At 35.4% G+C, this 13776-nt stretch overlaps 1 protein-coding gene across 5 annotated transcripts in view; it reads left to right on the top strand.

Moving 5' to 3' along the window:
* NCOA1 (nuclear receptor coactivator 1) overlaps positions 1-13776 on the top strand; it is a 159229-nt gene that overhangs the window by 34510 nt on the left and 110943 nt on the right. For 4 of the 5 annotated variants that reach the window (XM_030920914.1, XM_030920916.1, XM_030920915.1 and 1 more), the window contains exons 1-2: positions 5166-5254; positions 12247-12413. In XM_030920914.1, coding sequence (XP_030776774.1) covers positions 5166-5254; positions 12247-12413 — 256 coding nt within the window. Of the gene's footprint in view, positions 1-5148; positions 5255-12246; positions 12414-13776 lie in introns of those variants that run through there. The other variant, XM_030920913.1, reaches the window with a different exon arrangement.

Below are 13776 nucleotides of genomic sequence, written 5' to 3'. Positions count from 1 at the left end.
AAATCTTAAATGTTGTATTAGTAAGATAGGTTAATTGTTTTTAATTCATCACCTATTTATTTAGTTTCTCTATCCTTTAGGTATTATGTTAGATGTTGGATATACAATAAAAAGATGTAGTAACTGGCTTTGAGTTCACAATCCTGAAAGGGAGACAAAAGAATTGTAACTTATAGCACATTATAATAAAAAACATAGGCCCAGGATTATTTTGAGAACAAGTAGAATTTCAGATGGATAAATTCTTAGATGGACATAACCTAATTTCATTGGAGGCCGAAAAGATGAGCAGCTAAGGAAACAAGAAATGGTACCTGAACATGAAGTAAGCATCAGCTAACTCTTTTCTTTTGAATTGGGCAAATTCTAAAGTCATGTCTTTCAACTTCCTTGTTTAGCATTTTCTTCTCTCTTTTGTTTCTACTTTTGTAGAAAAGTTTAGAATTGATGCTTCATTATTACAAATTTTTTGCATTATTTCATTTTTAGATTACTAAATTTTAAAATGCATTTAATTTATATGAAATTAAATGACTTCTTTACTTCTGTGATCTTTGGTTAATCTTATTTATGCTTCTGTGAATTTCTACAGGGAAACAAGGTGTATATTTTGTTTGTTCCAGTAATACAACGAGCCAATTATTTTTATTTTGTGTTTGAGTTTTAGAATGGATGGTAGCAAAACCATGTTGGTCTTCTGACTTTGTTTTGTGGTAGTTGTTGCAAGTCTGTTATATTTGCCTTGCATTGGGGTTGTTCACCTTAAATTGTAAATTTTGCAAAGGCTAGCTAGGCGTCTATATTTTCCTTATTGTGTGTTCCTTCTTCTCCAGTCGCCCCCATAGAAGGTTTAATAAATTGTTTTTTAAGACATTAATCTGTAATGCAGTTCATCTTATTTATCATTAACAGAAATCTGAAATTTAAAAGTATATCATTTTTATACATGTTTAATTTGAGGTGACAATGGGATATCCAAATGAAAACATACAGTTAACAAGTGGACATTCAGATACCAGATTACTAAGATGAGAAAGATTATACTTACTCTTCATAGAGGAAATCTTAGAATAAAAGTCTAATCCTGTCATCCTTCTGTTGTTAATCCTCCAGTAACTGCCTTAGTCACTGGGACTTAGTCCTTACAATGACTTTTAAGACCTTACATGGTATAGCCTCCCATTATCTCTCTGACCTCATCACTTACTCCCCCATCCCCTGGTTCTAGCCATGCTCACCTCATTCATGTTTCTCAAAAAGCAGTTATGCTCTTGCTTTAAGGTCTGTCTACCTCCCCTTGCCAGAATCACTCTTCCTCCATTTATCATTCTCTTGACTCTCTCCCTTATCCCTTTCTTACCTTTGCTCATATCTCTCACTTTTTCAGTGAATCCTTTCCTAATTGCCTTACTTGCTTCCCTTCCACTTCCACATACCTAAGCCTCTGTTTTTGCTTTATTTTTCTCCATAGCTCTTATCACCTTCTAATGTACTGTAAAATTTACTTTTTAATTTCATGTGTTGTTGTCTCCCTCACAATAGAATGAAACTCAGTGAGGACAGTTATTTTGTAAATTTTATTCACTGCTGTATCTCTAGTACCTAGAACAGAGGTTGGCATATGGTAAGAGCTCAGTAAATATTTGCGGCTAATTTAAGTTGGTCTGCTCCCACATTGAGATCAATTTAAAGTTTTTTGGCTAACATTTACCTTTTTGTCTAATATTTACCTTTGCTGAGAACATGAGATATTATTACCAAGGATTTTATTTTTGAAGTCTTTTCTTGAGGTTGAAACTAAAGTTAACATATATAATCTATATACTTGTATATACAGATGATATATATAACATAATTTGTTTATCTGTAGATTGTATAGTAATATATAATACATAATACACGGCATATATAATCTATGAACACTTGATTGGACCATCATTTAGTAACTCATTCACCAGATCCTATAATAGACTCACACAATAGGTGAAAGCTGATGCAAACTTTGTATATTATGTTTAGGAGGTTGGATGTTGTCCTATGGGCATTGAGGATTTAGTGAAGGGTTTTAAGTAAGAGATTGACATGATTAGACATACACTTGGTAGACTGCTGTGGTGGGTCTACAGAGGATAAACTTAAGGAGGAAAAGGAGGACAAGACTAGAAACAGGGAGAAGCTATTTGGGAAACTATTTTAGTAGTCCAGCAAAAGAGTTAAATGAGAACCTGAATTGAAATTTTGGTAAAGGAAAATATGAAGAAAGGATGGATTTTGGAAATATTTAAGAAGTAAAGGCCGGGCGCGGTGGCTCACGCCTGTAATCCCAGCACTTTAGGAGGCCGAGGCGGGTGGATCACTAGGTCAGGAAATCTAGACCATCCTGGCTAACATGATGAAAACCCATCTCTACTAAAAATTAGCCAGGCGTGGTGGCGGGCACCTGTAGCCCCAGCTACTTGGGAGGCTGGGGCAGGAGAATGGCGTGAACCTGGGAGGCAGAGCTTGCAGCGAGGTGAGATCGGGCCACTGCTCTCCAGCCTGGGCGACAGAAAGAGACTCAGTCCCAAAAAAAAAAAAAAAAAAGAAGAAGAAGTAAAAACTGGCAAACCTTGGTGTTTGCTTGCATGCAGGATATGAGAGAAAAGGCTAGAATGACTGCAGTGTACCAACTGAGACAAGAAATATATATGATAAGGAAATAGGTTTATAGATCGACTTTGCCCAAGGACAGGCAGGTAGTGTTTAATCCAGGACTTAAATAAGGTTTTTCTGGCCCCAAAGCTCATGCTGGTTTTGTTTTGTTTTGTTTTTGCTTTTATTATTTTTAACTGATGCGTAATAATTGAATGTATTTATGGGGTACAGTGTGACACTTTGATACATGTGTACAATGTGTGTGATCAAATCAAAGTAATTAGCATGTTCATCACGTCAATCATTTTTCATTTCTTCGTATTGGGAACATTCAAAATCTACTCATTTTGCTATTTGAAAATAAATTGTTGTTAATTATAGTTACCTACAATGCTATGGAACACTAGAACTAAATCCTCATATTTAGCTGTACTTTTGGATCTGTTAAACAACCTCTGGCTATCCTCTCCTCCCCACATCCTTCCCAGCCTCTAGTAACCACTATTCTGCTGTCTACTATGAGATTAACTTCTTTAGTTTACACTTGAGTGAGAATATGCAGTATTTGTCCTGTGGCTGGCTTATTTCACCTAGCATAATGCCCTCCAAGTTTGTCCATGTTGCCATGAATGAAAAGATTTGATTCTTTTTTGTGGCTGTATGGTATTTCATTGTGTATATATACCACATTTTCTTTATCCGTATATCTGCTGATGGACACTTAGGTTGATTTCATATCTTGACTTACTGTGAATACTGCCACATAAATATTGGAGTGCACATATCTCTTCAACATACTGATTTCATTTCCTTTGGACATACGCATATTTGTAGGATTGCCGTATCAGATACATAGTAGTTCTATTTTTAGTTTTTTGAAGAACCTCCATGCTCTTTTCCAAATGGCTACGCTAATTTGCATTCCCACTAAAAATGTATTAGAGTTCCCTTTTCTCTTCGTTTCTTCCTAGCACAGAAGCCCATCCTTTTAACTACAGTGTTGCAGTAGGCAAATCTAGTTGATTCCTTATCAGGGAAATGAGACCTTGAAAATGACATTTAAGGAGGGATGCTTTTGCTGCTGTTTATAGGACAGATTAGAAGTGAGAATGACTAGAATTGAGAAGCAAGATTAAAGGATCTTGCATTAATCTACAATTAGGTATTTGGCTCCACATGAGGATTATAACCATATCTGGGAATGAAGAAGGAGGAGACAATCTTGTTAAGGAAAAATTAGCAGGATTTGAATGCCAGTTAGAAATGAGTAAAAGAGAAAGAAAAATAAAAAATTGTAAAATTGTGATCCTAAGAGTTGGAAATGTTAACAAATAGCACTTCTAATATGGAGAAATTGAAAATGTGCCTTTTTGGTTACATGAAATAATAAGTTCATGATTAAAATTTTAGGGATTATTTGTACACCAAAAAATACGACAGTTATTGGTCTTCAGAAAAGGGCTAGAAGCAGAGTCAGTTTTAAGACTACAGGAAAGGGTTTACTCAGAAATACCAATTAAAGCCATGTGAGAGACTCTCAACATTCTTTATAATAAAGTTTCTCAGTATGGCTGCCAACATACAGTGCTGTAGTTTAATAATTTAGAATTTAAGGAAAAGCTAAAGATTCTCCCATTTAACAAGAATTTTCTTTCCTTTTATAACAGTAGATGGAGTAAAAGAGAATGGTGTAAGTGTGTTGTTTGGCACTAATAAAATCCAAAAGGTAGTGATGATTTTAAGACCAAGGATAGGACTCTGAGTTTCATTAGGGATTATGTGGAGAATAATGGTTGATGAGGGACAGATCAGCAAGGATCTTTAAGTGCAGTCACTAACTGGTGCAACATGTGAGAGACCTGGCTGGCGTGCTAGGGGGAATGACTTTGTGTTCTCTGGGATCTATACCAAGATCCTAACATAGACTAAACATTTGATCTTTGTTGCCTGACTACATAAACAAAAGGTTAGGAGTATAGAACTCAAAGCGTAAAGTACAATTCAAAATCTAAATCTAGTTTATCGCTTTAACTTAATTATATATATATTATTTATCTTCCTATCAATATAAAATCCCAAACCTTATGAGTAAAAGTTATTTTAAATTATGTTGAAAGCAGGTTCTAAATAATAAATGCAAAGAATAATTTCTCTGACTCCAGTTCAACATTCGACTTTAACATTTACACATGAAAATGATTTTTTTCTCTTTGGAAAAAAAAGTCTCAGTATCTGTTTAATTATTCTAACCACGTTTTCATCCTAATTGGTTGTAACAATTTCACAAAGGATTATTAATTTTATTTTACAGATGTAGAAAAGAAAGCATAGAAACACTATCTGATGACCTCTGTACTTTTATATAGATCCTGATGTTTTTATGATGGCTGTAATTATCTATTCATTGAGATAGCACAGTTTTTAAAAATTTTCTAACAGAGGGGAGCTTCCCTACTTTTATTTGGTTGGAAAGGTCATAAGGGTAGATTTCTTACTGCTGTCCTTCCTGTTTAGGTGTGAAGTTTTTCAACATGAGTGGCCTCGGGGACAGTTCATCCGACCCTGCTAACCCAGACTCACATAAGAGGAAAGGATCGCCATGTGACACACTGGCATCAAGGTAGGAACACTCCTCTTAGTCTATTTTTGGCAGAGCTGCTTTATTACTTTCACTGCCACTTCAGAGCTTTTGTTCAATCTGCTCCAAGTTCAGTGACTTTCTTTGAGTCTTTCATACTCACCATGTTGTCTTCCTTCTCCCAGGATCTTTGCACATGCTTCTCCCTCAATCCAGCTTGCTTCCTCTTGATTTCCTTTGGTTAACACCTACTCATCCTTGAGATGTCAGCTTAGTCATGACATCCTTAAAGAGAGCCTTCTCTTCCTTCCATAACTGTTAGATCAAGTTCCTCCTTTCATGTAACTGTCTCAGATGTTTTTATAGCCATGATCCATAATTGCAGATTTTTACTAGTGTGATTATTTCATGAATTTCTGGCTTCCCTGCTAGACTCTAAGGTGCCCCTTGGTAAAGGACCTTGTCTGTTCTTGCTCATCATTGTATCTTTAGTTCCTGACACAGTGTGTGGCTTATATATAGTAAGAACACAATAAAGATTTGTCAAATGAATAAATAAATCTATTATATACCTTTAATTGCTGTCTTAGAACATTATGGCATTAATGGAACTAAGAAATATCAGAATTTTAAAAAATGATTATTGTGTAGTTAAATATTTGGTTATAAGAAATATGACCACCTTAAACAGGCTAAAAGAAACCTAATGCTAAGGAGACCCTCACAAATGCCAGATAGAGAAGAAACTTCAAATGCCAGATAGATTTAAATATGCATAGTTATATACAGTCCTATTAACTTTTGATTAGTATTGCATTACATGAATATACCACATTTGAAAAAGATGTTTTTATGCAAATACATTCCCTAGCTGCTCATTTAATATTAGATTAAAAGAGCAGCTAACTTCCTACCTGAGAGCAGCTTCCTACATTGAGTGGAAATTTTATTCCACTCATCTTCTAGGATTTAGAGGAGAGTTTTTCAAACTCCACACTATTGACATTTTGCATCAGATAATTTTTTATTGTAGGGGAGCTGTCCTGTATTTTGTAGGGTGTTTAGCATTATCCCTGCTTCTACACACCAAATGTCAATAGCATCTTAGTTGTGACAACCAAAAATGTCTCCAAACATTGCCACATGTCCCCTGGGGCCAGGGGAAGCAAAATCACCTGTAGTTGATAATCACTGATCTAGAGAATAAAGCTACAGAAGACTCTTCTGTCCTTGGATTACATGCTGCTTTCTCATGGGAGGAAAAAAGGGAGGATTTTAACAGGAGAATGCCAGGGCTCCAGGCTCGAGAAAGAAAAGTGACCATTTATCTTACTCAGCTCAGAGAGCTATCACAGAGAGACAATAACCTGAGTATTCATAATCACAAGTAAGTGTCCAGATGCTAGGAGGAATGTTGAGATCAAGCTACAATCTAGAAGTGTGTTGTCAAAAATTAATGCTCTTGTTTTTATCTGTATATAAAGTCAGTCCTTAAAGGAAAAGTTAAGAATAAGTAACTATCTTTTACATTTAATTTTTTGTTTGGGGAAATTTTTTAAATATGTAAAAGAATATAGACTAAGAAGCTATATCCAACACAATGTAATTGATAATATTTCACATTATTATTTTGTTAATATTTTATCATATTTGCATAATCCTGTTTAAAAGTAATACAATATTGATTTGTCTGCAGTATTTTAATCTATTTTTAATAATCATGTGTGTATTTTATATATATACACACACAGGTATCTGAGCAATATAGAATATTAAATTTACATAATTTATATGATACTGTATGTATTTTCTATAGTATACTTTTTCAGCATGGATTTTGAGGTTTGAATATGCATAGATATATTCAGTCCTGTTCACTTTTGATTAGTATTGCATTACATGAATATACCATGTTTGAAAAATATTATTTTTCTACAAATATATTCCCTAGAGATAAACAGCCCTGTTACAAATTTTCGATGTTACAGCCAGCCCTGCAGCAAACATCCTCACATGTATCTCCTATTTTATACATAAGAGTTTCTTTGGTCAGGCACAGTGGTTCACTCCTGTAATCTCAGCACTTTGGAAGGCCGAGGAAGGTGGATCACCTGAGGTCAGGAGTTTGAGACCAGCCCGGCCAACATGGTGAAAACCCATCTCTACTAAAAAAAAAAAAAAAACATTAGCCAAGTATGGTGGCAGGCACCTGTAATCCCAGCTATTCAGAAGGCTGAGGCAGGAGAATCGCTTGAACATGGGAGGTGGAGGTTGCAGTAAACCGATATAGTGCTACTGCACTCCAGCCTGGCAGCGAGCAAAACTCCAGCTCAAAAAAAAGAGTTTCTTTAATATCTGTATAAATTTTTATGTTCACTAGGTAAGTACCACATTGTTTTTTAAATAACAGGCATTGAGAATTCCTTTTTTCCCACATTCTTACTAACACCGTTTTCTTCTCATTTTAGTACTTTGCCAATCTAATGGGTGTGGGGTTATAGTTTTAAGGGCATTTCCATGATAATTAGATAAACTGATCATCTTTTTTTGGTCTTTTACTCATTTATATTTTCCTCCTTTGTGAATTTCTTGGTTGGTTGTATCTTTTGCCCATGTTCCTGCTGGGTTGTTTGTTCTTTTCTTTTTTATTTCTAAGACTTATTTTAAATTTTCTGGTTACTAACCCTTTCTTGCTTATAATTGATGCAAGTATCTTCTCCCAACCTGTTGGTTAACATTATTTATGGTGTCTCTTGACATATAGAGCCATAGGTTTTCATGTGTCGAGCTTTTTAGGGTCTTGTTTAATAATTTTTCTTCTACTCTAAGGTTTTAAATATATTTTTGTAATGTTTTCTTCTAATACACGTTTAAGGTTTTAATTAATCTGAAATTTATTTTTGTGCATGGTGTAATGTAGGGACCTAATTTTATTTATTGTTTTTCCCAGTTATAAGTAATGACACTACCCTTGACTGTTTTTGTTCTGTTATCTTTATTGTAAATCAAGTTCCTGTATATATAGGGATCTGGTCCTGAGCTTTTTTATAATTGCCTTGATATGTGATGGAACAAGTCGTTCTTCTTGGTTTTTCTTCAAATCCATCCATTGTGCTGAATCTTCTTACGTGTTCTAATGGTTTATCTGTAGATGCTCTGATGTTTTTGTGTATATAATATCATTACAAATATAAAAGTTTCGTATCTTCTCTTTAGATATCTTAAAGATAATTATCTTCACATTTGCTTTAAAAATATTTGAAAGTACCATCTCCTTGAGGTTTGTAACTGAAATATGGGCTTCAGTTTTAACAAAACGATGTATTTGATATGGTAAACTAAAACTTTATAATTTTGAAGCTGAGTTTATGTATGAATACCACCTTGTAATGTTTCTGTCTTCCCAAACAGAAGTGAATTCATTAATCATAAAGAGCATCTGTTAGACATCAGGGTATTGCCAGCATTGTGTACAGATCCTTGAATAGGAGAGTTTCTCAACAATTGTCTGGTGGGGTGAGATATCTTGTATCTCCCTCCTGTTACCTCTTCTCCATTCATTCATTCTTCTAGGAGAATGAGGATTAAAACGTTAATCTCAAAATTTTAGGTAGCTGTGTTTGTGCTTGTTGAGCATTTCCAGTTCAACTCAAGTACATATTAAGTGCCTGCTCTTCAGCCAGCACCATTTGCATGATATTTTAAGGATACAAGTGAAATGTGAGACGTTTCTGTCTTTAGGGAGCTTACAAATCTGGTCATGGCACTCGTTCTGCTTTTTAAATTTCTGGGCTCCCCGTGTCCCTGAAAATAAATAATCATAATCAGAACGATGGTAATAGATAACATTTACTGAACTAAAAGTATATGCCAGGAACTCTGCCAAGCATTTTACATGTATTTTCTTTTTTATACAAAACCCTGGGAAGTAATGTCATTATCCTAGTTTTACAGATAAGAAAATCGAAGCTTAGAAAAGTTAACTTTCCACTAAGTGACTTACTTGGGGTTGGATGGCTAGTAAATGACAGGAAGTTTGGGCCTGTGCATTTTTTTTGTTGTTGTTAAGGCACAGGATCTCATTCTATTGCCCAGGCTGGAGTGGAGCTGCACAATCATAGCTCACTGCAGCCTCCAACTCCTGGGGTCAAGCAATCCTCCCACCTCAGCCTCCCAATTAGCACATACCATCATGCCTGGCTAATTTTTATTTATTTATTTTTTTTGAGACAGCCTGGGTAACACAACACAGGGTCTTGTTGTGTTACCCAGGCTGGTCTTGAACTCCTAGCCTCAAGCAATCCTCCTGTGTCTGTCTCCCAAAGTTCTGGGATTACAGGTGTGAGCTGCTGTACCCAGCTGAACCTGTGCTTAATTTTAAGCAGTATACCATGCTTTTTATCATGGCATGCAAGATCCCTGTGATCTGATCTGGACCACATCTTTTGCCCTTTTGTTTCTTATCTATAGTTTAGCTATACTGAACTACTTATAGATTCTTTAACTTGGCATTTTCACTCTTACTTTATACCTTTGAAAAAGCTGGTTTTTTCTTTCAGGAAGCCAGCCTCTTCTTACCACTACATTCATGCATCTTGTTCTCTAGGTCTAGGTGTACTTCTGTAGTATTCTAGTCTTGCTGCATAGTATTGTAATGGCCTGTTTTCTTTGTTTTCCAACTAATTGGGAGCTGCATCTAATTTATTCTTGGATCCTCCAGACACAGTACATGATTATCTGGCATATCATAAGTATAGGAGTATTTGTTGAGTTAGCTAGTTTGTTGAAGGAAAAACGGTACACACATGAGATATTAACTCAGAATAGCATTAACTAGGAGGTCTGCAATATACATGGTAATAAAAAGGATCCGTAAAGAGAGAAATATAGTTGACCCAGAGTAATAAAGGAAGACTTCTTTTCCATTAAGGTAGAATTTTTTTTTGCCATCTCCAGTTTTGGCTTTGAACATATCTGCTCTCATTTTATCTCCTTGCTTATTGGTTACTTCATTTCATGGTGATTTTTTGTAGTCTCAATCTCTAGTCAAGGTGTCTAATTTATAGACACCTTGCCAGTTCATTACTTTTAGCTTCTTGCTTTCTCTATCCCCTCTCTGTCTGTGTGTCCTGCCTGGTCTATCACTTTTTTCTTTTTCTCTATACTGTCTTCAAGTTCTTTGGTTTTACACAAAACTTACCATCAAAAACATATTTGAGAGTTCCACCAAGAGAGTCCAGTTTACTCTAAATGTTGAAATTTAGATCCATGGATTTAAATAGATCATAACTTTAGACTGAATTTACTAAATAAACCTTATATCAATTAGTTTCTATAAGGTAAAAGTAGATGTCTTCAAACACTGTCAGGTTGCAGAGCTGAGGTTCTCTAAAACCTTGTATGTATCAAAATGTATGTTACTCATTTTATTCATGCCTTGGTGTGTAATTTGTCAAAATATCTTGCTCCATTTTCTTGTTGTGGGAGTTGTAAGATATAATTTTAATAACTGCAATTGGGAAAATTCCTCAATAATGAAAGACTTAAAAGATGAAAGACAGAAATGTAATGGTTACAGTTTTAAAATTTGGTTTTGTTTTGGCATTTGTAATATTTTGTTTTGTGTAGGTAAATACATTTGATTAGTTGATTCTTTTCAACTTACTATATTATTTTGTGCTGTTGTTTTTATAGTCTTTAATATTATTAAGAAAGGTAAATGGGGCTGGGCTTGGTAGCTCACACCTGTAATCCCAACACTTTGAGAGGCTGAGATGGGCGGATCACGAGGTCAAAAGATCGAGACCATCCTGGCCAACATGGTGAAACCCCAGGTCTACTAAAATACAAAAATTAGCTAGGCATGGAGGCATGTGCCTGTAGTCCCAGCTACTCAGAAGGCTAAGGCAGAAGAATCGCTTGAACCCGGGAGGCAGAGGTTGCAGTGAGCCGAGACTGCACTGCAGCCTGGCAACAGAGTGAGATTCCTTCTCAAAAAAAAAAAAAAAGTAAATAGTATCTTAATTGTTGCCAATTATGAGCTTTATAGCAACGGATCTTCCCCTCTTCTCTCCTCTTTTTTCTATTACTTTTATATCTAGCCAAATGATTTTGATTGCTGCTTATAAAACAAAGAGCTACTTGTGACCAATTCTCCTATTATATTGGTTTGATAATAACAAAATTTCAAAGTCATACTTAACTGTCTTTATATGTGTTACAAAACAAGTTACCTGATGACTTGGCTAAATAAACCAGGGCTAAAGACTGAAAGGCAAAACCGAATCATAGTCATTGAGTACATTTGGTATACTTTTTAAAAAAGGTGCTACCTGTATGCACTGTTATTCCTTGTTCTCATTATTTTGCTTTAAGATAAATTGTTTGACTTTGTTTATTGCATTTATAGGAACTTACAAATAGTTTTTTTTCTGCCTTTTTAGGATACAGCTGTATACAGAATACATTGTTCACTGTACCTTCGTCTCTATTATTATCCTTCTTATTTTGCTTTTGAATGGATACTTTTTTGATGAGGATCAACTAATGGTTTAATCATAAGAATTAAAAGTTTATCAGAGTTATCAGATTTCTAATTGTAACTTTTGAATTCTAGTATCGTCTTGCCTGCTTAATTTATACCAGTTATTTGAAAATTGAGATTTTTCTATTTCAAGGAGTTATTCATAATATAAAGTAGTTCCAAATGCAACTGGTGTATTTATTGTATGTTTGCTTTTAATATCTAGTAATTGTTAGTTATTTGAAAATATTCAAGGTGTATATATGGATTGGGGAGATATATCTGTTATAGCAGTCAATTTACTTTATATATTTTAGCCAGAATTGTTTTCTAAACTTTGGTATTTGGTAGTGTCCATTTTTTAGATGTGAATTTATATCACTTTCTAAATCTGGTTTTATATTTTCGACAAAAATAAAGATCTCTCTAAATGTGTAAGCATAGATACTTGATCAGAGAAGGAAATATGGTGATACAAATGTACACTAACTGGATTTCCTTTGTGTGACAGCACTGAAAAGAGGCGCAGGGAGCAAGAAAATAAATATTTAGAAGAACTAGCTGAGTTACTGTCTGCCAACATTAGTGACATTGACAGCTTGAGTGTAAAACCAGACAAATGCAAGATTTTGAAGAAAACAGTCGATCAGATACAGCTAATGAAGAGAATGGAACAAGGTAAAAAACAAACAAACAAAAAACCCATGGCCGTGTGCTTTGTTATTAAGAAATTTATAATATGTCATTTTACTTTATTATTATTATTATTTATTTATTTATTTTTTTTTTTTTTTTTTTTTTTTTTGAGACAGAGTCCCACTGTGTCGCCCGGGCTGAAGTGCAATGGCACGATCTCAGCTCACTGCAAGCTCTGCCTGCCAGGTTCACGCTATTCTCCTACCTAAGCTTCCCAATTAGCTGGGACTACAGGCACCCGCCACTACACCTGGCTCATTTTTTTGTACTTTTTTAGTAGAGATGGGGTTTCACTGTGTTGGCCAGGATGGTCTCGATCTCCTGACCTCGTGATCCACCCGCCTCGGCCTCCCAAGGTGCTGGGATTACAGGCGTGCACCACCGTGCCCGGCCTACTTTTTTATTAAGAAATTACATTGAACATTATATATAAATAAATGTCTTTGTTAAAATGCTGTTTATTTTAGAAAGAGAACCTGAGAATCTTCTTGTTATAACAAAGTGTCTTATTAAGTTAACTCAAAAGCTGGTTGCTTTAGATTATGGGACTCAGTATCGTAGGGGATTGAGTCAGAAGACACAAGTTGTGGAGTTGGACCTGAGGCCCTGGCATAGAGTTCTTTAGGACAGTAACTCCATGAAGGGAAAAATCTCTCCAGCTTTATGAGGAAGTTTGTCTCTACTTGGGCTCTTCTTTCAAAAATCCCTGATTTTTAAAAATTTTTTATTTTATTTGTTTGTTTATTTATTTTGAGATGGAGCCTCACTCTGTAGCCCAGGCTGGAGTGCAGTGGTGTGATCTCGGCTCACTGCAACCTCTGCTTCCTGGGTTCAAGCAGTTTTCCTGCCTCAGCCTCCGGAGCAGCTGGGATTACAAGTGCGTGCCACTATGCCCAGCTAATTTTTGTATTTTTAGTAGCGACGGGGTTTCACCATGTTGGCCCGGCTGGTGTATTTTTAAGGTTCATATTTTTACTACATGTATTTACTGGGAACCCCATACCATCAAACCTCTTTGGTTGCCTACCAGAAACAAAGGCAAAGCACTTTGAAGAAACAATCCTACAAGCTGGCCCCATGGGAGTGCCACAGAACAAGTGCTTCTGAGGGTGATTTTACACTGCAAAGTTACTTAACATATGAGGAAATAATCTAGAGTAACAACACAAATAATAAACAGAAGGACTGACCCCAAAGAACTTCAGATTATTAACATTAAAGTTTTATAATTTTAAGATTTTAGAAACTGGAAAACGGATAGTCTAGTGACAACTGATTTAGCAACAGGAGAAACCATACTGTAAAACTGCAGAGGGGAGCACTAGCAAGAGGCCTGGCTAACACT

The sequence above is a fragment of the Rhinopithecus roxellana genome, chromosome 17 (assembly GCF_007565055.1).
Source record: "Rhinopithecus roxellana isolate Shanxi Qingling chromosome 17, ASM756505v1, whole genome shotgun sequence".
In the NCBI taxonomy this organism is placed as follows: Eukaryota; Metazoa; Chordata; class Mammalia; order Primates; family Cercopithecidae; genus Rhinopithecus; species Rhinopithecus roxellana.
Note: the sequence above shows the minus strand (reverse complement) of the source record. Positions and strands in the feature narration are given on the sequence as shown.